General features: G+C 36.2%; 2 protein-coding genes across 2 annotated transcripts in view; one reads left to right on the top strand and one right to left on the bottom strand.

Annotated features, from left to right (window-relative positions):
* LOC117296761 (cAMP and cAMP-inhibited cGMP 3',5'-cyclic phosphodiesterase 10A-like) overlaps positions 1-12208 on the top strand; it is a 20586-nt gene extending 8378 nt beyond the window's left edge. Inside the window, exons 11-24 of the mRNA XM_033779804.1 lie at positions 559-617; positions 1354-1405; positions 1733-1875; positions 1985-2077; positions 2737-2929; positions 3724-3869; positions 5077-5160; positions 6532-6682; positions 7210-7416; positions 8146-8267; positions 8853-8964; positions 9146-9226; positions 10634-10722; positions 11342-12208. Coding sequence (XP_033635695.1) covers positions 559-617; positions 1354-1405; positions 1733-1875; positions 1985-2077; positions 2737-2929; positions 3724-3869; positions 5077-5160; positions 6532-6682; positions 7210-7416; positions 8146-8267; positions 8853-8964; positions 9146-9226; positions 10634-10722; positions 11342-11429 — 1620 coding nt within the window. The 3' untranslated portion in view covers positions 11430-12208. The remainder of the gene's footprint in view (positions 1-558; positions 618-1353; positions 1406-1732; positions 1876-1984; positions 2078-2736; positions 2930-3723; positions 3870-5076; positions 5161-6531; positions 6683-7209; positions 7417-8145; positions 8268-8852; positions 8965-9145; positions 9227-10633; positions 10723-11341) is intronic.
* Positions 12009-27779, bottom strand: LOC117296760 (cysteine-rich venom protein pseudecin-like). The gene is made up of 9 exons (XM_033779803.1): positions 27181-27779; positions 20064-20300; positions 18690-18775; positions 16770-16858; positions 16066-16098; positions 15496-15588; positions 14875-14979; positions 14240-14365; positions 12009-13685 (listed from the first exon to the last, which is right to left on the bottom strand). The coding sequence occupies exons 1-9, from the start codon at positions 27469-27471 to the stop codon at positions 13606-13608; spliced, it is 1140 nt and encodes a 379-aa protein (XP_033635694.1). The 5' UTR covers positions 27472-27779; the 3' UTR covers positions 12009-13605.

The following is a 27779-nucleotide window of genomic DNA, read 5'->3' as shown; positions in this document are numbered from 1 at the left end:
CCATGCAGGGAAGAATATAAGTCATTCCTCTCCAAGTAAACTCACACCAATATAAATTGAACCTTGCATCACACTTTATCAATCAATGGAACAGAAACCTTACAGAAAGTTTAAAGACAATCTCAGTTTCTTAATTTGTCAATGTTAAGCTTTCCATGAAAAATATCATTGAAACAGACCCAGTTCTTTTGACCTTTTTTGACCCACAGTTTTGTCAATATAAATTCGTTGTAGGTAACCTTTTTTAAAGAACTGTCATCTTTATCATAAGCACAGGTTTGTACAATTCTTAGTTCAATTAACTATGCAAAAAAAGAGAACAGAGGTTTAAGAATTTCGAAAAGAGAAATTTAAGACTTGCATCTGAATTCAAACTTATTAAAGTCGGCCTTGTTAACAAACAAAACATCCAAAGTACATTCATCTCTGAGAAATCTGTTCCTAAAATTCCTCGGATAATATTACTCCAGGGGTCATAATTCCAACATAGCTCCTAAGATCTTGATCCCGTACTTATTCAGACCTTTCAGGAGACTAATCTTGCAAATTGTAAAACAGGTGTGCAAAGGTCTGATGAAGCAAAGGGCTTTCAATGACTTTCTGCTGGAGGTCTCCAGGTATTCCATCACATTCATTTAATTCAATTGTTTTAAGCTGTTTGATACTTAAAATTTCTTTCAATTTTTTAAGATCTGTTGTTTATTTTTTCAATAAATAACCAATGTATTGACTAATCTTAAACCAGTTACAAAACAAATTTTGTTTAAGGTGAAAAGTTGTGTTTTTTTTATGTCAAAACCAATTCCTTCCTCAGTATTTTAATTGCTCATTGCTGTATCTTTGGATGTTTTTTTACCTATTAGTGTGCATTATTGTACATTTTATATACACAGGAATTTGCTACTAATTTTAAATATTCATTTTGCATAACTCCTTAAAGTTAGATTGAATTATCTTGTATGTTGATGTGTTTAATCTTTTTAAATATTTTTATTCTCACCAGTCAAATAACTTGTTGCTTATCCACTGATCTGTTTAACTAAAATGTTTCAAATGTTTTACTTTTGATTAAAAGCATAATCACTTTCTATATTTCTATTTGTGTTAAATTAATTAGATAGAATGTATAACTCTCTTGTATATTCCAACATTTGGCCTGTGCTGTATTTCCTTCACATAGAGCTATGTCTGTGGACCAATTTGAATCTGCAGGAGAATTGTCCCATATTTAAGGTCCCTCTAAATTACACATGATTTGAATTTGTTCCCTGTTTTTTTCTTTTCTTTATAATATAGTTATTTATTTATGTATTTTTATAATTATTCATTTGTTTGTATTTTCTTTCATTGCAGGGTGATTTTTGACGACATAGTTGCAATTGACACGCTTACTGAACACATCATTGTAAGTTGGCCAATTATTATTTAATTATATTAGCGAACAGACAAAATGTACTTGAGCACGGTTTGAAACTGCAACCTGCATAGTTACGTTTTTAATGAGCTTACCGACTGAGACACCTAGCTCTATGGGGGTCTTCCTGCTTGTCAATAATTGTTAAACTGCTGTAAAATCCCAAGAATGTTAATAGTTTATGTCAGTGATTTGTGCTCAACTCCTGCAATCTATTTGCAGCGAAAACAGCCCTGTGACGTCAAAAATAGCATTCGCATTCACATTCGCTGGAAGTTTGAACTTGGTTACATCACTCTTTCTTTTAATTTTCAACAGATGTTTGCTAAGAGTCTTGTCTGCGCTGATCGTTGCGCTCTTTTTCTTCTGGATGCTAAAACTGAGGAACTCTATGCTGATCTGTTTGACGAGGGGAAAGTTGTCAGCGGTCAACCAGTTTTCACTAAAAAGAAGCAAATTAGGTAAAACTAAAAAGAGTGTTCATATTACCCTGATTGTAGGTCAAGAAAATCTCAGACCATATTTTATGTGGGTGTTTAAAAAAAATTGTTGATTACAATTATATTGCAGGTTTTCGATTGAGAAGGGTATAGCTGGTCATGTGGCAAGAACTGGAGAAGTTGTGAATATTCCTGATGCTTATAGTGACTCTCGTTTCAATAGGTAGGACATGGAAGGGTATTGTGGGTTTAGAAAGGTTGAGCCATAAAGTAGTTGTGAAGAAACGATTAGTTTGATAACAAAAATAGAAACAAAGCAAAACTGGCAAACAACTGTGGCCCATTGAATATGTGGCCCATTGATTATGTTGCCCCTTGTTATGGATTCTGTTGCCCCTTATTGTTGGTCTAAGAGCCCCTTCCAAACATAGACTTTAAGATATTCAAATGAAAATGCCCTTGCCCTCTGGGTTTGATACCATTTCTAGGTCAAGTTTCCCTACTCACACTGAATGAAGATGCATGTAATTTGAAGTTTCAGCTTCATTAGTATCACGTTTTTAAAAATAAAATGTGAAAATAACAGAGAAATGTTGCAACGTGCTAAAATAATTTTTATCTCCTGAGACAAAAATTTATTTTTGGAAATTGTTTTACTCATTTCTCAAAAACTACAGCAACTCGGCAAGCAATGTATTTAAAGGGACACTTTCTTACCATCATTATCTTTAACAAACCCTGTAAGTTTAATGTAAATCTGTGAAATTTGTGTTTTGTGTCTTGCAAAAAGTAACAAATGCCTTTAAAGATGATAAGTCTTGTACATTAAAATTGAAATAAGAATAATTGAAACTAAATGAAGTAAATACTTTTATCTTATAGGGAGGTTGATATTCGGACTGGGTACACCACTCGTAGTATCCTCTGTATGCCCATCATGAGTCACGGTTCGGTCATTGGTGTCGTACAACTCATCAATAAGAAAGATCCAAGTCAGAACGCTTTTGATAAGACGGATGAATCTAACTTCAGAATGTTTGCTGTGTATTGCGCACTGGCTCTTCACTACTCTAAGGTAAATAATGATGTAAGGTGGGTGTGGCACTTTCTTGGCAAACTAAACCCAACTAAAAAATGTTGGTTTCTTATAAAAGATAAATCGGGGTAAAATTAGGAAGTTTTTAAAATTTCACAATTTCAAAGCAAGGATGTGAATATAACATTACAAAAGAAGAGCAGGACCCAATTTAATTGTAAGCTTGTCAGAAAATAATTAAGTTTGGACACATTTGGTAATTCTCACTTAGTTTATTCCAAAATATACGCACCAAATAACAAATACTTCAAAATTTGGACTCAATTTGTCATCGAAGTTGCAAGAGAATAATGAAAGAAAAAACGCCAGGATGCACAAAGTTGTGTGCTTTCAGATGTCTTAAAGGCAGTGGACACTATTGGTAAATACTCAAAATAATTATTGGCATAAAACCTTTCTTGGTTACGAGTAATGGGGAGAGGTTGATGGTATAAAACATTGTGAGAAACGGCTCCCTCTGAAGTGCCATAGTTTTTGAGAAAGAAGTAATTTTCCACGAATTTGATTTCAAGACCTCAGATTTAGAACTTGAGGTCTCGAAATCAACCATCTAAACGCACACAACTTCATGTGACAAGGGTTTTTTTTTTTCATTATTATCTCGCAACTTCGATGACCGATTGAGCTCAAATTTTCACAGGTTAGTTATTTTATGCATATATTGAGATACACCAACTGTGAAGGCTAGTCTTTGACAATTACCGATAGTGTCCACTGCCTTTAAATAAACATTGATAAATTCTCATCTTTGATCCTGATGTGTTCTCTACTAGGTCTACAGCAGCATCTTATATTGTGAGCGTGTTCTTGGTGTGACTCAGGAGCAGTTGGCTTTCCACACCAATCCAACCAAAGAGGAAACGGATAAGCTCATAATGAGATTGAGCAAACGGACTGTTATTCCACAAGATTTGGACAGGTAAGAAGAAGAAATTACAGCAGGCCTGGATTTACAGGCAGGCCACAGAGGTCAATGGATCAGTTGCCCCTGGTCTTGGCCTTGGTGCCCCTTCTTTCCATTGGCTTTAAGATTTATCAATGGAAATGCCCTTTTCAAAATGAAAACGGCTTTGCCCTTTCATCATGTATAAAAACCAGGCCTGTTGAAGAAGTATATGTGATGCGATAAAGCTAAATGAGTCGTTTGTCAGATATATTGCCAGGGAGAAACAAGCTAAGACGGTATGGGTAAAAACCAAAATTTATATTCTTTATCCCCGATGCAAAATTTAACATCTCTTATAATCATTGCGGTTCCCGCTGCCAAAACATAGGATTCGAACTGCCTCTAGCTGCCGGGCAACCTCGGTAGTCTAGTTGGTAAGACACTGCTCTAGAATTGCAAGGGTCGTGGGTTCGAATCCCACCCGAGTAACATGCCTGTGGTATTTTTTCACAGGACTCGGGAGAAAGTACTGAGTATACAGTGCTAACACACATCGGTGTATAGGTAAAAACTGAAATTAGTAAGCCAAGATATGCTTAAACAGGGGTGAAATTAACACTAACACTTACACTTAAAGGCAGTGGACACTATTGGTAGTTACTCAAAATAATTATTGGCATAAAACCTTTCTTGGTGACGAGTAATGGGGAGAGGTTGATGGCATAATACATTGTGAGAAACGGCTCCTTCTGAAGTGCCATAGTTTTTGAGAAAGAAGTAATTTTCCACGAATTTGATTTCAAGACCTCAGATCTAGTACTTGAGGTCTCGAAATCAACCATCTAAATGCACACAATTTCGTGTGACAAGGGTTATTTTCTTTCATCATTATCTCGCAACTTCGATGACCGATCGAGCTCAAATTATCACAGGTTTGTTATTTTGTGCATATGTTGAGATACACCAACTGTGAAGGCTAGTCTTTGACAATTACCAATAGTGTCCACTGCCTTTAAGGTTTGATGGGATTGGTAGTATTGTAGGCTTATGCATTTTAACACCCCATATCCATTTTCACTTTGGTGTTTGTCAAAGCTGTTTTTGTTGATGTGTTGCCCTAGCGTTGACCACTTTGGCTGGGAGGCTGTTCCACTCACTGTGTGAAAAAATCTACAAATCTTAGTAGAAATCTTAATTTTAAAATCTTGACTCAATTTATGTTTGTTTTTGTGTTATACAGCTTTGAGTTTGACTGTCGCTCCTATTCCAATGTCCTATGTGACTACCTGTTACATATGACACATAAACTATGTGGACAAGATTGGTAAGACCCATCTTAATTATTCTGATTCTACAGCCTGATTTTAAGCAATGAGCATCGTTGAAGGCACTGGACACTGTTTGTAATTACTCAAAATAATTGTGTCAAGTGCCTGTAATGAAATCAGCGTCATTGTGATGCTATACCGCCCTCTTTATAACCTGTTTATTTATGCTTGTCATGCTGAGTTGTATAGTTACAGTGTGTTACATATTATATGAAACTTCTCCACATTGTATTTTACCTGTTAAATTACAGTTTTATTCCTTTTTAAGTTTTGTTCATTGTATTATTTTTGGACTGTCTTTTAACCTGCCAGGTATTTCACTTTTTTATTTCTTTGATATGTGAGACTGGCATTTTTAATATTGATATAATTGTGACCATTATTATTGTTTCTTTTCAGCTTTGTATTTTGTATTTTGTTTCCCTTGTGGTTTATATTCATTGATATGATTATCTGTCTTTCTTTTAACCTGCCTGCATAGTTGTAACTTTCCAGGTATTTCGCTATTTATTTATTTGAATTGTGAGACTGGCATATTTTATATATTGATATAGATGTGACCATTGATATTGTTATTTTTCAGCTTTGTATTTTGTGTTTTGTTCCCTCGTGGTTTATATTGATGTATCTTTCTTTTTAACCTGCCTGCGTAATTGTAACTTTTCAGGTATTTCATTACTTATGTATTTGAACTGCTAGTCAAGCATTTTTTTATATTGATATAAATGTGACCATTGATATTGTTATTTTTCAGCTATGTACTTTGTATTTTGTATTTTGTATTTTCCCATTTTGTTGTTGTAGATGTTTATCTTTCTTTTAACTTGCCTGAGTAATTGTAATTTTTCAGGTTTTTCATTATTTGTTTATTTGATTGAAAAAGTAGCGTTTTCAACATTGATATATGATTAGTCTTGGACTTCAACAACAATGCAAATTAGGCCTAAAAATATAAATGTGTCACTTACACTGGCCTTGCCTTCTGGTGGGGCCACTTATTGCTCTGACAGGTGCCTCAGCACACTGCTTATAGCACAGACAATGTTTACTTAGCAGAGATATAACGTAACCAGTCAATTTGAGATACTATATTTAAGGCCTAGGACTAGCACCTCATTAACTCTTACCAAGCAGGATAATACGCACTTTGATTCTGCTAAGCAGGTTTCATCTTTGTATCATAATGAACTGAACATCTTTGTATTGAATTTGAATTCGAACTTTATTAGAATTGACAAACCTTGTGACCCGGAAGGTCAAATTACAAACTCATTACAATAATTACAAAAAGGCCTAGATATGACGTATAAAATATTTTTAAAATATAATATCTAACTTAACTTCTTTGTCTCAATGATTTGTCTCAGCTTTGATTTGGATACGCTTGCTGGATTTCTCCTGACTGTCAAGAAATGGTATCGCCCAAACCCCTTCCACAACTTCCCTCATGCCTTTAATGTCGCTCATTGCATGTATGCATTGTTGATCAAGACACCTGGAGTCTTCACTAACCTTGAGGTAAAAATATTTCCTTTTTCCAGATGCATCTTTAAAGGCACTGGACCCCTTTTGTAACTGTCAAAGACCAGTATTCTCACTTGGTGCGTCCCAAAATTGCATAAAATAATAAATCTTTGACAATTTTGACTCAATTGAGTCATTGGTAATTAAAGTTTCAGAATTCTTTTTAAGAAAACACCAATTTTGCAAAAATTTGTGTGCTTTCAGTTTCATGAGAAAGGCTTCAGGCTTGAAGTCTTTTAATAACCGTTTGTGTGAGAAATTACCTCTTTCTCAAAAACTTTGTTACTTAAGAGGGAGTCAGTTCTCACAATGTTTTATACTAGCAACAGCTCTCCATTGCTTATTACAAAGTTTATGCTTACAAGTATTTTGAATAATTACCAATAGTGTCCAGTGTCCATAAACCTTGAAAAATGTCAAATTAGGTCATGACCTTAACTTTGACCTTTTTTAGTTTGTTTGGAAATAATGTCAGATGTACTAAAGTATTTGTTTTGTTCTGTTTGTAATTTTCATGACAGTGCCAGGCAATGTTTGTAGCTGCCATCTGCCATGACATAGACCACCGAGCTCTCTCCAACCCCTTCCTTCAGAAGTCAGATTCACCCCTGGCTGATCTATATACCTCACCCATCATGGAGAACCATCATTTTCAAATGACGATGAACGTTCTCCAACATCCCCGCGTTAACATCTTTGCCCGTCTACCTGTGAACACTTACAAGCAGGTAAGATTATAAAAGATCATGAACTCAGGAGACTCAATTCTTAAAGGTGCTGTTATGTTATGATTCACAGAATCAAATTCTTAACCTCTAACCTGCTTTTGAATTGCTGTTGAACTTGCTGCTTAAAGGCAGTGGACACTATTGTTAGTTGTCAAAGACTAGCCTTCACAGTTAATGTATCTCAACATATGCATAAAATAACAAACCTGTGAAAATTTGAGCTCAATCGGTCATCAAACTTGCGAGATAATAATGAAAGAAAAAAACACCCTTGTCACATGAAGTTGTGTGCGTTTAGATGGTTGATTGCGAGACCTCAAGTTCTAAATCTGAGGTCTCGAAACCAAATTCGTGAAAAATTACTTCTTTCTCAAAAACTTTGGCACTTCAGAGGGAGCCGTTTCTCACAATGTTTTATACCATCAACCTCTCCCCATTACTCGTCACCAAGAAAGGTTTGATGCTAATAACTATTTTGAGTAATTACCAATAGTGTCCACTGCCTTAAAAGAAAGGAGCTTCTATACCACTGCCTCAGTTAAAACACAACTTTGTTTTTTAGTGATTATGAAATTGGAGACTGATTTTCAAATAAAAGCTTTTGTATAACTAAATCTGCAGTGCATCATGTTACATTTGTGATTCAAAACAACCTACACAAGATTCTGGGTGGATACGTGTGCAAGCCTTTGTTATTATTATTATTATTATTATTGCTATCATTTGTAGGTGGTTGGACTTATTCAGCACTGCATCCTCTCCACTGATCTCTTGTCATTCTTTGGGAATCGCCAGGAGGTTGCTAAACTCTTGTTATCCCAGAGTCTAGATCTCAACAACACTGCTCACAAGTAGGTCATTCTACCCCCTACCCCCTACCCCAAAGTAACCCCTTCAGAAAGAATCGCAGGCAACTAAAGCTATGGTCTTGGCTTTCGTGTCCTTCAAAAGTTCCCCATTGACTTTAAGATGTTGTCCAATGGAAGTGCCCTTTGCACAATGAAAGAGGAATTGTCCTTTCAACATGTTCAAAGATGAAATTCCAGGCCTAAATCACTGTTGCAACATAATCTGTTTTTAGAATTTTAGAATCTGATGTCGCAAGTTTGGCATATAAGAAAATAATTTGGCGACCACACTGTATTTTTTTTTTTTTTGTAAAGCGCATCAAGACTTTTTGTGTGAAGCGCTATATAAAAGCTGTAAAATATTATTATTATACTAGGTACTGTTCCCAATTCTGGGGAAAAATCCACAGACAAAACTCTCAGGTGGGATTCGAACCCACAACCTTTGTTTTAGGATGATCTTCCTGTCAAGGCAACTTTGCAAACCCCTTTCCCATCATCCTTCAGCTATATTTTGTTTTGAGAGTCTATAGCTAGCACACTTTGTATCTGATTGAAGCTAGTGTTGATGTTCATACTTTCTTTCAGGACCAAGGTTCAAGCTCTGATGATGACAGCATGTGATCTGTGTGCAACGGCAAAGCTTTGGCCAAATCAGCGAGATTGTGTGGATACATTGTACATGGAGTTCTATGCCCAGGTGATGAGCCTTTCTCCCTTAAATTACCCTGTGTGTTGGTGGTTTCATCAGACAAAAATAACATTTAAAGAGGCTGTGATTTAATGTTTGAAAACAGAGTGGCTTTAAGCGTTGTTTGTGACAAACTTGCATACACAAATCATAAAAATAAGAATTTCTTACAAACTTTTGTTTGATCCAGGGAGACAAAGAGAAGGAACAAGGGATACAGCCAATGGAAATGATGGACAGAGATAAACGTGACAGTCTGGCACAACAACAGGTACGTTCAAATGTTTCCCTTTATACTTATGTTAGTCAAATCCTTCCTGATCAACAGCAAGATCATGTTGGGCCAGTTTGGGCAAGACCCAGTGGTGGATTTCCACAAGGAGTTAAGACTAGTCTTAACTCTAGTTACTCCGAGTTACTCGTCCTAACTTAGGACAAGTTAAGCTTTTAAAATCTCCTAGGACTAGTCCAAAGTTAAGACTAGTCCTAACTCTTTGTGATATCGGCCCCATCTAATACAACTGACATAAGCTTGATTATTATAGGGCCATGTCTAGTTCCCCTTTGTAAGATTATTTCTTGAACCAAACTATGATTGGATGTACATGCTTTTGAGTCACAGTGTTTTCACATCCTTGCTATCTCAGATTGGATGTCTTTAGCTCTGCTTGTTGAACTCCCTCCCACTTCCTGTCTTCCCCAATCCACTCCCCTTTTATACATTCCTCATCCCCCATTCCTATCTCATTATTTTCTACTTTACCTCTTTACACATCTATTGTTTTTGATTGGTATTTGTTTTACAATTTATCTTTCATATTGACTGTTCTTGATGTATGACATTTCTTACTTTGTATCATGTTTGTACTTTGAATGTTTTGGCCGACTAAATAAATAAATCAATAATTTTTTTAATGCACTATTGCTTATTGACAGGCCCGTTATCCCTCAGAAAGTTATGAGAGATTGGGTATGGGTTGAGTTGGCTTGAGGCCTGAGGGTCATCTGTACACCCAAGAATAACGTGCTATCGAGGGCATTATGCTTCTTAAATTCCATTATTTCTGCATGAATATGATTTTATGATAATGTGAAGTTTGAAGGTGGTCAATGGTTATTGAATCAATAGATCAAAAATATGTGTAAAGATCATTTTATTTCATGTTATCTTTTGGGTTTTGTTTTGAATGTGCACTTTAATGTTTCATGCTGTTTATCATATTAACTACCTTTTGTATATTTTAATTTAGTATTTAACTGCAAGTGTCTTTTCAATCAATAATGATTGATGCAATAAGTAAACCATTTTAACATTATTAAAATAATGTTGGGTACTGATCATGTATAAACTCATAGGCCTAAAGTAGAATTTATAATGTTTGTCTTTCACTGCTTGCACAACAATCAAAGTGAAATATTTATTCTTCATTTTTTTGTTCTTGCTTTTTAAGATATGTTTTCTTTCACATGTTTTTTCAAGTATAAAATGTATGTGTATTGACCCAAAGTTCTTAAAACGGACTGTAATTACAGATATCTTTAATAGACTTTTGTTTTATTTGGTTAACAGTGAGATTCATTTTGTAATACCTTGTGCCAATATTCTTTGAGTTTAAATCAATTAATTTCTTGGTTTAAATACTAAAATACGTTTTGGGTGTTTTTGTTCCTCTCCAAGATTGGATTCCTGACCAATGTTGCCATGCCTTGCTTCTCTACACTATCTGAAGTCATACCTACAGCCAAGTTTCTACTGGAAGGTTGCAAGTTAGTAACATCACCTCTCAGCTAAAGATATCTTGTCTTCACACCCTCTTTTAATTGCTTGAGAATTAACACCTGTTTCTATCAGTTTGATTTAACCATGCTTAAGCCTTGAGAATGTGTGATACCATTATGTATTGGGAACTCAAAGTATACTGTGCTGTTTATGTTCACAATTCACACTTGGTTTCAGTTAGCTCTCTTTACATATGACAAGTTTCTCAGCCAAAAAGTATATAAATTCTGAAGTATTCAGTGGTTGGTTCTTTTTTAAAACAATTTGTATCTGCGATAGAGACAAATGATATTTTGTTAATCTTTTATTAAACACAACAACACAATTAGTGCCATAAAAAGTCGGATAGGACATTAGAAGAAATTTTCAGTTGAAGATGTGGGAGGAAACCCCCAAACGAGGGAAAAAACCCACCCAATCAGGTAGGGACTGAAAACCCAATCCAAATGCAAGGCTTTGGTCTGAGGTGGGATTTGAACCGAGGTCCACTGAGGTGAAAGGCAGGGAAAGAAACGACCGAGCCAACCTCATCCCTTGATATTTAAAGACAGTTTTCAGCCACTTAAGCAATTTAATTGACTCAGGAATGTTTTGTCTTTCTTACAGGGATAATTTGGTTCAATGGCAGCAGGAGACTGAAGGCAAGAGTACTGCTATGTGGGAGGTTGGAACCTCCAGAACAACATCAAAGTAAAAAACCACACCAGGGATTCTACCTCAACAGACACCTCAAGAGCTTCATCACTACAAAGTAAAAAGAAGATAAAGAAGTTAGCCGAAAATAATAACTAGTGAAATTCATCATTAAAAGAAATACAAACAAGAGCCTCAAGCGGAAAAAGTTAGCTGCAAACGAAACCACAAGAGCTTGACAAAAAAATGACGACGAGGTGGAGAAATTAGCTGAAAAAAACTTTATGAATGTCATCATTAAGAAAGAAAAGCAAGATGGAGGAGTTAGCAGCAAAAGAAACCACAAGAGCTTTGTCAACAAGTAAAAACTAGATGCAGAAGTTAGCTGAAAAGAAACATCTTGAAATTCATCCTTAAAAAAGACAAGCAAGAAGGAGAAGTTCGCTGCAAAAGTAACAAACCAGGGGAGCTTCATTCAAAAATGGAGTTATCAAAGTTATCAAAGTTATATGAAAGTTATCTATAAAAATAAATGCAAGGCTGCAAAAGATACAAAGAGCTTCATATATAAGTAAACAAAGAAAATTAAAAGGTAATTCATTAACGCATTAAAGATGTATAAACACATTGCACAAAGTTGTTAATCTATTCACTTTTATTCTAATCATTCCTTTTGCAAAAGTTCATCAAACTGAATTGGTGTATGTATATGATTCATTAATGTTTTACAAGTTTAATAAATTCTATATAAAATTGGAATTCCCTTTTTTAAAACCGATAAGAAATCTTACGGGCTAGATTGTAACCAATCAAAGTATTTCAAAGTAAATATTGGTAACATTGGTATTGTTTATGTTTTTATGAATATTAGTACTGTACTGTAAATATTGGTTGGCTTTTGATTAAATACCTTTATTGGAAAGAACGGAGAAACTATTTAGTCTATAAAGTACTTTCATAATGTGACATACTTTTTAAGAAGTAATTTTAATAAAAGAATGATTGTGCAGCCTGTTATAACATGTTGAACTGACAGTTCAGAACTGTTTATGTTTTATGAATAGCCTATAAGTACTGTTCTGTAATTATTGGTTGGCTTTTTGATTAAAATTCCTTTCTTTGAAAGGTCAGAAATAGTTTGGCCTATGAAAAGTACTTTAATAATTAGACTATTGTTAAACAATTTCTTAAATTTTGCTATTGATAAAAAACAATGACGAAAATTGTTATTTTTGCAACAGTCACTCGGTATCTGTTTCGAATAAATTATCCCGTAAAATTATTCATTTTGAATATTCATTTCGTTTTATTTCTTCCATGTACCCTTTGTTCTCGATACTCGCTTCCTTCTATAGTTCTCTTTCGTTTCTATTTTTTCCGCAGGAAAAGAACTTATCAGAGGTCTTCCATCCATAAAGTAAACCATAATTTAAGTACACTCAGTTTCATGCAATATTGCGACATCTAAGCTTGCTTGCAATTTTATATTCTTTTTAAAATACATTAGGGTCTAACAAGTTGAATTGCAAACACTGTAATAATGTTCGTTTTCGCACTGAAAATATTAGTTAATCTAAAGGCTTTTACTACAGACAAGAGCCTAACATTAACTTGTAAAAAGTCCACAATGATAAATGACAAAATTAAAAAATTGCTAATAAAAACAGACGGGAGGGGAAAATGGAAATATTTCAGTATAACATGCCGTGAGTCTTGCAGTCAATGGATGTGACTGATCCTATAAGCCGAAGTACCACTAGGCCAAACAAGGCACACTATACATGTATAGGCGTAGTCTTTGAAGTTTGTTTCTGCAATAGTGTTAAGAATAAACTAAGGCTAATGAATTGTAAGACGACCGTTACAGTTTATCAATGTAATATTGCCATACAACTGAAGTTCAAACGGCAGTATACATGCTTAGTCAATCAGTAATCAGCGTAACTAACTTCAGCCAATAAGATGAGCGGGATACTCATGCCCGTCCAATCACAAACAAGAAGACAAACCGACTTGTGTTCATGACTGCAGACGTGGCACTCATTTACCCCCCCCCCCCCGGCACAAAATCAAATGGGGATTCTTCGGATTGCTTGGAACGCATGAGAACTTTTTCTTGAGAGAAAAACGAGGCTAGGGTAGACCTAGCCTAACCAGTTGAAAATGCATGCATAAAATACCGCTGCTGGTCGAGGTGTCAGCCAATCAGCACCGCTGCTTGGCGAGGTGTCAGCCAATCAGCGTGAGTAGAATGTGATCACGAGGGATGACACCAAAACCATGAGACTAATCAAGTTGGCTGTGACGACAGGTGAAGCTGGCAAAATGGAAAAGAGGGGGTGGGGATAAGAAAACACAACTGAACATTAAACAAACATCAAGTGGAATTTTATGCGGTTTTTGTGATTGATAGCCCTTGTTTTTAATCCTTTCACCTTTTAAGTACCCTTTACTGTAATTCGAAATAATAATGCTTCGATTAGCAGCAAAGCTTTCTCGAGCTCTGTTGATGATACAGATAAAGTGATTTGTGTTCTAAAACATTTGAAATTCAAATGTGTGCTGCTTTTTATGTGTGGACAATTGCTGCTTTACTGTGATATGCTACCCTGTTTCCCCAACAAATTGTACACATATTAATTGGGATCATTCCCATTACAACTGTAAATTGCACTCGTTGTGGTCGACAAAATGAGGGAACATGTGGTCTTTTTTGCTTTGGCTTGTGATGGTGTGAGTGTGACCCATTCACGTCTTCTTCCGATGGGTTTACTGTAGTCAACAGGAAATTTAAGGGTGTTTTAAGGTTGTATGTATTGAGTAGCACTTTAAAGGTCTTTATCAAAAGTGGTTGTACAATTCAAGTCTTACCTGCATTGCCGCCTTGTTCCAGATACTTCACACAGGTACAAGCTTGTTCATCTAGAACTTCATTCTCTCCACACTGTTTACCATCACAGCACTTGTCTGCAGCCGGTGTGTTTCCTTCTAGCGTGGCTAATCAAAATAATAGTAAAGACTAATTGTAATTTCATGTCCCTCTTTCACGTGCTCACCCCAGTCTTGCTCACCCCCCTCCCCCCACCCCCCTTGAACTTTTGGAGTTTGGATTAGAAGTCCACCGTTAAAGGGTACATACAATGTAGTTATACTCGTTATCATACTCGCGTCAGATTATCATATGGAAAGGACTCTATGAAAAGCTGGTTTTTTTGTAAGAAAATTTAAATTTGGCAAGAGGTGTCCCCTTTTACAAAATTGCGCCCCGCCCCCTACAATATTTCACCTGAACATCTGACGTCACACTTTGACGCTTGTTACTGCGGAGATGAATGAGCCCATATGCATAATCACATTATGACCTCATATCATTTCGCATGGCTTTCATGGTTCTGGAGATTCACAGTTAAATTCGACGTACATTGTGTATATATAAAGCCAGTACCCGTCCTTATCCTTGCGGGGATGGGACAGGGGACCAGTCTACGTGATGACGGGCTACCTACCACAAAGTTCACATTTGGCTGGGCAGTCCATCATTGCTGCGACGTCACCCATACAAGACTCTTTAGTATAATAACTGCAGTAGGATTTCCCATCAGCACATTTTTCTGCATAAAAAGGGTAAAGACAGCAACATAAATAGAGCACGCTCGAGCTTACAAAAGTATATGAGGCACAAAGTTTGCACAAGTCAGTGCGTTTTCCTTGTACATGTAGTAGGCAATATGACAAGTTTGTATACAATTATAAAAAGTCGTTGAGTTAATTAGTGATGCCGCACGCAAGAAACACTTAGTTTATGGGGTTGCCCCATAAACTATCTCTTCTTAAAGTAAAGTTCTGTTCAAAGCAAGGCCATTATCTAGGAATTTGTTTCTCAGGCAACACGTGCAGGGAGCCACTTTAAAAAATTACACCTGGGCTATGCATGGAACTCGCTGCAAATCACTATCCCGAAGAAAACAATGAGAAAACTGAAATGTTGATTAGGAACATTAAATATATATTTTATTGCCTCGTGTGACCATGGCCAACTTCACATGTCTATTGTGTAAATCCACGCCCTCTATAATGCTTTTAATTAGCTGGGCGTGGTTCGGTCCTTACTCTAATGTGGTACCTACCAAAGCAGTCTGTACCTCCCCAACTAGCCTTGCAGTCACATTGACACGAGGAACTGTCAAGAACACCACAGTTACGGCACTTCAATTTACACTCTGCAAATAACACAAACAAGTAAATTTCACTTTGACAATCATTATGTAGCTTTGTGCTTGAGCTGCCCTTTAAGGCTGCATATAATTTAGAGATTTTAAACAAAGCTAAGCAACATTAGGCGAGGCCTAAGCCTATCTTTGGTCGGACACTGATGAGCATATTCAACGAGCAACCATATGGTGGGTTTTATCTTCCTATTTCTGCACATTCGAGACACCTGCACCTTTTTGCAAGTTGTTGAATGATATGTCTGCTAAGCTGAAATGAGCATGGCATGTATTACTCACACATAATATTGCACTGCGACTTTTTTTCTACTAAGTATGTTGTCCACGGTTATCTTTTGTGCTTAATATACAAAATGTAATTATGTTCTGCTAATAATTATGTAATGTAATAACATGTCCCTGTCTCACGCATCAATGTTATGATCGATCCATGAACAATCGAATTGTGAATGAAGTATTCATACGTACCACATCCTTCTCCTCCACTCGAACAGTCTTGATCTAGATTTGAAATTTAATTAAAACGGTGTAATGTAGAAATTCAATAACAATGACTATACATATTTTTAAATAACTTTATGTAGCAGCTTTTAGGCCTATGTGTCTTTACAAAAAAACTGTGCCACGGAACATGCAGCAGCCACTGCAATCAACACCGGGCCCCTTCTAGCGATACGTGTAACTGGGTTATTTTACGTACAGCACATGGCACCAATGTATGCACGTCCCAATGACGAAGCAATAGTGTCAATACAGGGACTCTAACCCACACTCTGCAGATCGGAAGTACCAGGGTCGACTTCACAAAGAGTTATGGACTAGAACTAGGAGATATAAAACACTCCAGGCTAGTCCTAAGTTAGGCCGAGTAAACTCGTCCTAAATCAAGAAAGGACGAATCCCTAATTCTATGTGAAATGCACCCCATCAGCATTAATTTGAAGACCAGTGCACTTAACCCCACGGCCACGATAAAAAGGTAATATTTAGGCCTCTGTTATTATGACTTGACAATTTTTTTTTTATGATTTTAAACGTCAATCTGACACATACAACACTTTAGATAAACTATCGGGTTCAGATTTTAACCCGGGCTGAGATTTAAACACCTTGTGAGACCTGGACCAGGTGATCAAAACCCATTCAGATTCTATGCACATGATTTGACTTACTGCATAGTTTGTCATCACACCACCCTTGACCCGATGAACACCGTGCACATGGCGGGCCAGCTTTGTATGGCACTCCATTTGGGGATACACTAAGGAAATAAAGAGAATAAAATGTTTTGGTGGTTTATTTTTTGCGTAATGTAGAAGTGGGGCACTCGCTTGTTATGTGCAATGTGACGAGAAACATTCAACCTGTCATCTTGCCTGAGCCTGCTGACAAATAAGAAACTAACGACTCTTACTAATAATGAGTAATTCTAGTTCATGTTTACGTTAAAAAGTTTTAGTCGAGAAAAACACATGTTTCTGTGCTACTATAGTCTTGAAATCAAGTCGGTAATTGTTAAGCGCGGTGTAGCTACGGGGACGGTACACTCATCCTCGATCCCAGTGTGTGTGAGTCAGTGGTGTTGGAGCTGCCCACACGCGCTACCTACGACCGTTGCATGAATGTATAATCGCACTGTGACTGTTGCATGAACGGCATAATGTGTTTGTTTGTAAAAGCAAAAAGGCAGCGCCTCACGACTTGTCAAGTCTAGTGCTACTATAATCATACAGTGTATCTTTGTGAAAGGAAAAGTATTTAAAAAAAAGTCTCGGGTTACAAAGTCAATTCGCAGTGAAAACATTTTTTTTACTTATTGCAGTAAAGTCACAAGCCCGAACATTCAATATGGCGTAATTATAATGAAACATTATGCTCGGTAACTGGAGATGTCTATTTTCTTGCTGAGTCAGAAAGTGACTGTGGCAATAAATTGTGAACTTGTCAGCTCCACAGCAAAAGACTCGAGTGTAGTGGTAATTAAAGCACCAGCGTGTTTGCTCGGTCTTCCATAACGAGGTGATGATCACAGTGCTGGTGGTGACTAATCAGAATGAAGGTTAAAGGCACTGGAAAGTATTCTAACTTGGTGTATCCCAACATATTCATAAATTAACAAATCTGTGAAATGTTTGTCTCAATGGGTCATCGAAGTTTTTAGAAAATAATGAAAGGGGACAAAACCTCGTTGCACAACTAATTTGTGTGCTTTCAGATGTCTAACAAAAAGGCTTAAAGGCACTGGACACGGTTGGTAATTGTCAAATACCATTCACTTGGTGTAGGGCCTATCCCAAAATATGCATAACATAACAAACCTGAGAAAACTTCGGCTCAATCGGTCATTGAAGTTGCACGAAAATAATGAAGGAAAGAAAACCCTTGTTGCGCAAAATAGTGTTTGTGCTTCACAGACTATAAGCCTTCAGGCCTGAAGTCTTTCAACATTTGAGTTAGTTTACCCACGTGGAAAATTATTCCTTTCTCAAAAACTATGTTACTTCAGAGGGAGCCGTTTCTCACAATGTTTTATACTATCAACCTCTCCCAATTACTCGTTACCAAGTAGGTTTTTATGCTAACAGTAACTTTATGAGTAATTACCAGTAGTGTCCACTGTCTTTAAGTGAACAGTAATGCCGCATCGATGATGCATGATACCAGTCACTTCGATCGTGTCCTATATAATTAATCATGCGTGACCTCTGTACGGTTTCAGTGAAGTGGAACCTACTTCGAAACCAACATTCAGCAAATAGGACTATAATTTCAAATAATATTTCCATAGAAGTTTTATACAAATTCACAAAATTATATTTTTCAATCCCTGGATGAGTATTAATTCTCGATAAAAAACAAGGGTGCTTTTTTATTTTTCTCTTGCAAATCAGATTGAGCCAAAGAATTTCACATTTTGTTATTTTATGCATCTGTTGAGATACACCAAGTGAGAATACTGAGTCTTTAACAATTACCAATAGTGTGCCTTGCCTTTAAGTGATGCCATGAGCATCTTCAAAATAAGAATCCAATGTCGGTCAATGGCCACACACCTCAGTAAATCCAACCTATCAACAAATCACCATTCTTACCTGGGTCCATAGTTGCAAACTGTTAAGGTGTTTTCTCCACAAACTGCTGTGCCACATCCTATTTCTTGTAAGTTTCCGAACACCATCTGTATGTAGGTTAAATTAAAACAATAATAATAGTAGTAAAATATTTCCAATATTATAAATAAAAGCTGGGGACAAAGGATTAGAAACTAAAGTGTTCAGTTAGAGGGACACGTTTGGTAGTTACTCAAAACAAATATTAACGTAAAAACTGACTTGGTAACGAGCATTGGAGAGCTGTTGATAGTATAAAACATTGTGGGAAACGACTCCCTCTGAAGTAACATATTTTTTTTAAAAGAGGTAGTTTCTCACTAAAATAATAAAAGACTTCTAGCTAGAAGTCTTTTATTCTTATAATATGAAAGCACACAAATTCGTCCAACAAGGGTGTTTTTTCTTTCATCATTTTCTCGCAACTCCGATGACCAATTGAGCTCAAATTTTCACAGGCTTGTTATTTTATGCTTATGATGGGATACACCAAGTGAGGACACTGGTCTTTGACAATTACTAAATGTGTACCTTCCCTTTAATGTTGACCCAAAATATCAGTTCTTCGAAGAGTTGTCGACATTCCGAAATATCGTGTTACCACCTACCTCAATGTTTTTTGTTTTGTTTTTTTTTACATAAAAAAAATTAATTTGAAAGGGTCTCAATATCAAAAAATCTCAAAGGCGCAGAACAACATGCACATATATAAACTTTCCAAATATTCCTTAGGGTAGAACGAGAGTTAGGCCATGGTTATGGCGAAAAGCACAACATTAACAGCTGTAAACAATTACGCATATTTTATTGTCTGTACCTGCGCTCATGTGGGGGTGTTTACAATTCAAAGCCAAGAGGTGAAACGGTGAACTATGCAAGGGTTTCTCGCCTTCAAATTCCAAAGGTTATTTAAAGAGTATTTTTTTAACTTTTGATAGCGGGCCCTATGGTAGCCAGACTATTATAGAGCTCCGTTTTTGGTGTAAAATTACAATAAACTTTGCAAGTCTTGCGCGTATACATGGAATACAAGATAACTACTTGAAGGAAGACTGTATTTCACTATTATAGAGAATCAAATGTTTTTAACATTTGTACAAAATTCTTGTAAATAAAATACACCGATGGTAGGCCTAAGGTTTTGCGGTAACATCATGCAATCGAATTGAGTTGGGTTAGTTCTTTAAACTCGACGTTTCGATCAGTATGCTCTGACGTTTCGATCAGTATGCTCTGACGTTTCGATCAGTATGCTCTGATCTTCATCAGGAGAAATTAACATTTTTTTAAAACAAAATTTTAGAAACAAACTGCTGAAAACTAAAGAAACAAAACTAAACTGAGCCCAAAACTCACCACTCTGTAGTGACCACACTCTTTACCCGAAGCACAAGACGCTGAACCGTAATCATAATCTTCGGTCTCCTCGTACCATGCTTCAACAGCTCTCGTCAAACTATAAGAGTTACTCCCCTGCCATATATTCTGAGCTATCGCTCCATTGAATGATTGGGGTGTCGAGGGGTGCCCATGTTCGAATTGACACCTCTCGGCCCAGCCCTTCGCTAGGTTAGCAAGCTCTAGATTCCATCCCTTCAAAAGAACACACAAATAATCATAATGTTTTCCGGGTGGCTACTATTTTACATGATTTGTGTCTTTATATTAGTATCTGGGCCCAATTTCATAAAGATATCTTTGTTCGATTTGACACCCCTCGGCCCAGCCCTTCGCTATAGGTTACCGAGTTCTAGATTCCAACCCTTCGAAAGAACAAATAAATGGAAATATGAGTTACAGAATAATCATTAAAGGTAATGTTTGCCGAGTTGCTTTGATGATTGGTGTCACTTTGAATCATAATCTACATTGCAGCTAAAACTCATGCTTAATTAGGACTTAAACCATCAAGCAACTTAACAAGCATCGAACGATTCAACAAGCAAATGTTTTCTTCAAGTGCATATTATCCCCAGCCGTGACACTTGTGTCCTTAAGCAAGACACATAACCATTGCTTCGTCCTTCGGATGGGACGTAAAGCCGTTGGTCCCATGTGTTGTGCAAAGGCATGTAAAAGAACCCAGTGCACTTATCGAAAAGAGAAGGGGTTCGCCCGGTGTTCCTGGCTGGATTGGCAGCATATTGCGCCATAGCACCTTGTAAACCATTACATGGTGCTTAAGGATTAGGTCTTGTATCTCAAAATTCGCCCCACTCCTTGCAGTAATAATACCTGGCGCTTTGTATCCTTTGGCAAAAGGCTCGTTATAAATACGGTTATTATTATGATATTACACTTAAATATTGATTGAATTGAATTGAATTGAATTGAATTGAATTGAATTGAATTGTTAACCTTTGTTTCTATTGTATATTTTTCTTGTTGTAAAGTATTTGTGCTGTTGTCGTATATCCGCAGTCTTTATTTAAATTTGGCTGTTTCTATTTTTAATGCTCATTCGCTCTTAATCAATATTTTATTGTAAATAAACTTTTATATTAATAATACAATTTAAAAAAATTAATGTGTTTGTAGTTGCTGGGTACCTCTGAAAAACAGTGTTTCACCGAAAGGTTTCCCCAGGGTAAAGAAGACCAAATAAATAAATAAATAAAATGAATTTAAATTTACCAGTTCACCCAACCGATAACCAACATATTGGTTGGTCCCTCACCTCAAATTATGTGAATATACTTCCTTGAGACAACAACGCCGTTATGTGAATTATTATGCTTTCATAAAATTCCTCAAGGAACCTCCACCCAGACTCAATGTCAACGCATCTGGATTTAACATTAACCAATGCGGAAACCAGACATCTCACAATCAACATTTTAAAGTTAAATGTTAAAGATGTGTAGCGAAGTTCAAACAATCCATTGTGTATACATCGGGGGAAATGGTATTAGCACGCGGTATAAATCTTAATAGCTATCAATCATTGAGTATTTCTTCTTTTTTTAACCTTTTTTTTTAACAATCATATAAAATACCTTTATTCGGGTTTGCAAAATGCTAATATTTTGCTCTGTACAGCTTCTGCATCTTATAGAGAGCTTTGTATATGAGTCTGCATGAAATGATGCGCTATCGTGATTTATTTTTTAATATAATATTATTATTTTTATTAAGGCATCTGACAGTCACTACATAATGACCCCGTTCCCAATACAGTCTGCATTCGGGCTTGATTGGGTCGAGGGTAGAGAGATTGCAAATAATCCATGAAAGAGGTCAACATTGATGCAGACTGGAATAAAATGACTCATGGCTTAAAGGCACTGGGCACCTCTGGTAATGACCAGTATTCTTCGCTCCAATGCAGATCCATTTCGCCTTACTTTTCCCATGACTCACAGTAAGGCGGGAGATCGAACATTCACTGTTTCAGCAGCTAAAGAGTGGAATGAACTTCCCTCCTATATTAAATCTGCTGAAACAGTGAATGTGTTTAAGAAGATTCTTAAAACCTACCTCCTTCCTAATTGATTTTGTTTTTTGTTTTTATTGTTGTTTGTTTGTATAATGTTTAATGTATTGCTCTTTGTAAACGCTGTGATATGGTTTTACCATGAATAGCGTACCTAAATGCTTAATAATAATAATAATAATAATAATAATAGTATTCAAGCTGTGTGTATCCTAACATAGTGCATACTATGGGTGCGTTCGTTTAGCTGCCCTGGGTCTACCCCGGTGTGTGGCGTTTTTTTTTCCAGGACGAACGTGGGTAATTATCTGCACACATTCGTCCTGGAAAGAAAAAAACACACACGACGGGGTCGACCCAGGGAAGCTAAACGAACGCACCCAATAACAGCCCTGTTGAAATTTGGGCTCAATTCATGGTCATCGAAGATAGAGACTAAGAAAAAAACCTTCTCCCACAATGATTGTGTGTTTTCAAATACCCATAAAATTGTTTTGTTAGTCGATTGAGAAATTACTTCTTTCTCAAATCTATACACACAGAGGAAAGATTACACAACTTGTGTAAAATATTACCTGTTTTAGATGTAGTGGGCGAACACCATAACTATTAGGTAAAACTTTACCCAACAGGCGTTGGGTAATATCTTGCTTAATAGCTGTGTAAAAGTTTACATAAATATTGGGTAGTTTTCTTTACTGAATTGTTGGGTAAACCCACTCATGTAAAATATTACTTAATTGTGACGTAAGACTTTACCGCTTTACAATGTAAATAGTTGTGTAAAACTTTACATCAATATTGGGTATTTTTTTTACTGAATTGCTGGGTATAAATCCACTCATGTAAAATAATTACTCAATTTTGAAGTATAGATTTTACCGATTTTTAATGTAAACTGTGTGCCTTTAAAACTGGTAATAATATACACAATGCTTGTGTTGAATACTAGCAAAGTGTTATTTCATGGAGTTTAGGGCTGTAATAAATGGACACATCATAAATACTGAGACTTGGCGACTACAACATGAATTTCAAGATAACAACTTTTTAATAAAAATTTAATGGTAATAATATTAACAATCCAAAACATCACATGTGCAAAATGGGGTTTTCTGTATGTTTCATAATCAGTCAACAATTTCAGTGAATTTAAAAAATTACAAAAAATCTACCTAATTGGCAAGGTCAGAATAAATACTTCCAGGCTAACACAGTTTAAACTGTAAGGTTGTTCCATAAATCAAAACTATCACAACTATCACATCTCTTATGATTTTGATACTTTATTGCAAACAATTTGTGCAAGAACTTCTTTAACTACAATGCTTCTGGAATGGTCAAATTACATTAATTGGCAAGGTCAGAATAAATACTTCCAGGCTAACACAGCTTAAAGAAGAACTCCAAGGTCAAATTCAATTTTGGGTTTGAACAATTTGTATGGGGAATTATTGGTTTATCCTAATTGTCGCTAAGCAATCAAAACGGTGTTGAATTTGACATTTTGACAAATTTGACAAAAACTGGAAGGGTATTGAATACAAATTTGAATTTGACCTTTGAGTTCCTATTTAAACTGTAAGGTTGTTCCATAAATCCAAACTATCACAACTATCATATCTCTTATGATTTTGATACGTATTTGCAATTAAATGCGAAGGCGTTAGTTTTCGACAATATCATCAATCATTAATGATGAATAAATACAGTTTCCTTTGTGCTTACTAATTAGTATGAGCTAAATTATTTCATCGAAGCTAATGACGATGAAATAATTTAGCTCATACCAATTAGTAAACACAAAGGAAACTGTATTTATTCATCATTAATATTGATATTGTCGAAAACTAACGCCTTCGCATTTAATTAGTTTGAGCATTGAGTCAGATTAAAGCCTTGAAAAGCTATTGTGTCCATTTTATCCTTCCAAAAAAATATTCGAGAGCCGATTATTGTTCCCAATGGGAGCTTGTACTTTTATACAAACATTACCGAAAGGGTAAAAAATTGTGCATAAATATTAAGCTATCTTTTAAAAATTGAACTACGATTCCAGTTATTTACTGCAAGAATCTTGAAAAATTGGTTTTCAGAAACTCGGGCGGTGCAGGGACTAGAGGGTTAACTACAATGCTTCTGGAATGGTCAAATTACATTAATTGGCAAGGTCAGAATAAATACTTCCAGGCTAACACAGCTTAAAGAAGAACTCCAAGGTAAAAATTCAATTTTGGGTTTGAACAATTTGTATGGGGAATTATTGGTTTATCCTCACTGTCGCTCAGCAATCAAAACGGCGTTGAATTTGACATTTTGACAAATTTGACAAAACTGGAAGGGTGTTGAATACAAATTTGAATTTGACCTTTGAGTTCCTATTTAAACTGTAAGGTTGTTCCATAAATCCAAACTATCACAACTATCACATCTCTTATGATTTTGATACGTATTTGCAAACATTTTGTGCAAGAACTTCTTTAACTACAATGCTTATGGAATGGTCAACATTAATCAGATGCATCATGAGATGAACAGTAAGCCCTGAACTCTCGAATAGTGCTGCTCTTCACACCGCCTTTGAGTTCAAACACAACCAATTCAATGAACTCCCAAACGCCAGAACACTCCTCCTGGTAGCTCAAGTCGAAGACAAAATGTGTTTTGAAACACACATCCAGTGCTTTCACAAGGGATGACTGTTCAAATGCATTTGCTCAAAAATTACGAACACTTGCTGTGGAGCCAGTGCAGACCCACCTAATATCAGCATGGTTGCGATCTGGTGTCCCTGTTGATGTCTTTCAAATACTGGTCCAAACTTGTGTTTTCCTGCATAAAGGGGAATAATATTAAACACAATAGGTTAAATTTCAATGGGGGTGCAGTACAAATTGTATGACACGTGTATATTGTCTGTAATGAACTTAAAGTATTGTAATATTACAATTAAACCAATTTTGCTGTAAAATAATGATTTAATCTGATTGTCTTAAGGATGGGGTACACACAATGTCAGATTAAACCATTATTTTATATCAATAGTGGTTTAATTATCATATTACAACACTTATAGATCAATAGAGACAACGTTCCAGTACTGCAATGTATGTGCAATACAATTTGTACATGATGTACATGCACATAAATTTAAAACAGTACAAATACAAATTGAAATAAAATAAAATAAATAAACAAATACATAGGGGCTTAAAAAATAAACAAATCAACAAAAGGTTCAATGATGGAGACTTGCAGTTCTGGAATAAGGTGATAGGATCCCAGGAGGAGAGATAATTTTGGTGCTATATATGCAATCCCACATAACAGTAGGCTACCTGAAAACTTTGATTTTTCTTGATCTTTATCTGATTTTTCTTTTTGTTCTTTTTCTTTCGTCCTTTTTTTTTTGTGTGGGGGGGGGGTGAGATTTCTTGAATAATTCCTTTAACAGGTTAAAATAAACAAAGGGTAGATGTGTTTGTGCGATTCCCCTCTCCCAGAATTTGCATTTTAAGTCAGTTGTATCATTTGTCAGTATCTTGTAAAGACAAAATGTTGAAAAGTTATTTGATTGTTCTTCTGAACAAATGAGAGATTAAAGTTAGCCCAATCATTGGCCTGATGCACCGTGGCTGTATGCAGTGGTGGTGCTTTAACACAGTGGCGATGTACATGTGTACAATGGTCTTCAACGATGCATGCTGTACGTATACTATGTGCACAATACGGGGACCATTGATCAGACCTACGTATGTATTTGTGATATTCAAGTCACTGTTCAAAAGTGTTGTCAGTCAAAATATGACGTTCAACTGTCCCTTTATCTGTGCTAACTCGTGCTAACGAGTCGTGTATAGTCTATCACTACAGATAATAACATCAATACAGAAATATGTTATAGTACTTACCTTCAAACGTCTCAACTAAATGAGGGAAGTTCCACTCAAGAAGGTTTTTTTTTCATGAGATCCATTTCGTTACGTTGTGTGTGGTTACACTGTGGTACTGCAGAGCGCGACCCCAGCAGACAAGTCACACGCTGCGTATTTTGCACAATACTTGAGTAAAATATCGTGGTTTACTAAACACCATGTAAACTTTTACAACCAGTTCAGTAAAATTTGCATAATATGTGTTTAAAGTTGCTAAGTTATGTAAACTATTAGTTTTACTAACTATTTGAGTAGTTTTTTATTTACACAAACATTTTGTTTAAATTTTTCATTAATTTTTACTTATGTTAAGTATTTTTTCACTTAACACATTTAACATAACTTTTTTTTACCATTCTTTTTCTGAGTGTAGACGTTACTTCAGAGGGAGACGTTTCTCACAATGTTTTATACTATCAACAGCTCCCCCATTACTCGTTACCAAGAAGGTTTTATGCTAATATATATTTTGAGTAACTTACACCAATAGTGTCACGTGCCTTTAAAGGGAATGTTTGAAATCGGTCAACTAGAAATAAGGAGCGTTTTAATACAGGCTGATGAAAGACGGTCGTATCGGCATTGAACTCGCATCTCGAAACTAATTTGTATCCCTAATTTATTATTATCTACCCCCATAATGCAGCACGCGTGGTACCGTGCATTGTGTGATCTATTTAATTTTTGATGTATGGTTTTGTGAGTGTGAACCGTCTTGATTTAACATGAAATATGGTTTTGTTTATTTCTTGCTCCGTGGTGGAATTAGTTAATTACGGGCTTGTTTGGTTTTACATGGAGGAGTTGAGGTTGTCATTGCTAAGGCTGGGTTTGCTGGACAGGTCTACCAACGAAAGAAAACAAAATCACTTTCCCGTGCACTCCCTATATAAATATTCCCTAAAATAGTGCCCTTTATATTTTAGTGCCTTAAAATATATTGGGCATATACACGCACGCTTTTTGAAACATTATCCACTAGGCCTACTCCTAATATTGGTTTCACAAGTAATTAAAACCTATTTATAGTGTGTCCCACTTATCGTAACATTAAATTGACAAAATTTTCTTGCAACTGACAATCAGGCAATTTGTGTCGACTTACTATTTTGTTCATATCTGCAGCACCAGGGCTCACGCTCCTTCTATATTCCAAATGAGCATCTAGTAAAGACTTCTGCTCATCATCTGTGTACGTCTTCACCCCAGAGGCCTGCCGTACAACGCGCACTTTCTCCCCATGAACCTCCCTTGTTTCACGGTGAAGACTTCCCCGGACTTGGTCGTTATATAAAGCAAAGCTTGTCTTCTCGTTGCCTTGAAGAGCCCAGCACAGTGAGAGAAGACACACCGCAAGGACCCATCTCAAACAAAGAACTTGTTTCATCTCCATCATTCTCCGGGAAGCTGCAATCTTATTCTTGTTGATAAATCAGCTACTTCAGCAACACCACACAGTCGTGAATGTACACGAGGGAACACTGCTGCCCGATCTACCAACGTCTCGCCGTGACTCGCTTCAAAGACACGCCCCTGACCTTGGTATAATTTATGTGAACTAGGCCATACGCCACTTTGTCAACGGTTGGTGCGTTTGAACCATCATAATAATAATGAATAATGTTGATCAGTTCTAGTGCGCAATGTCTGTCAATGATGACACTCTCGTGGCGCAAAAAAACAATAACTCTGCTAATACACAAG

Source organism: Asterias rubens, chromosome 11 (genome assembly GCF_902459465.1).
Source record: "Asterias rubens chromosome 11, eAstRub1.3, whole genome shotgun sequence".
Classification (NCBI taxonomy): domain Eukaryota; kingdom Metazoa; phylum Echinodermata; class Asteroidea; order Forcipulatida; family Asteriidae; genus Asterias; species Asterias rubens.
The sequence above is the reverse complement of the archived record's forward strand: the minus strand, read 5'-3'. Positions and strand labels throughout refer to the sequence as shown.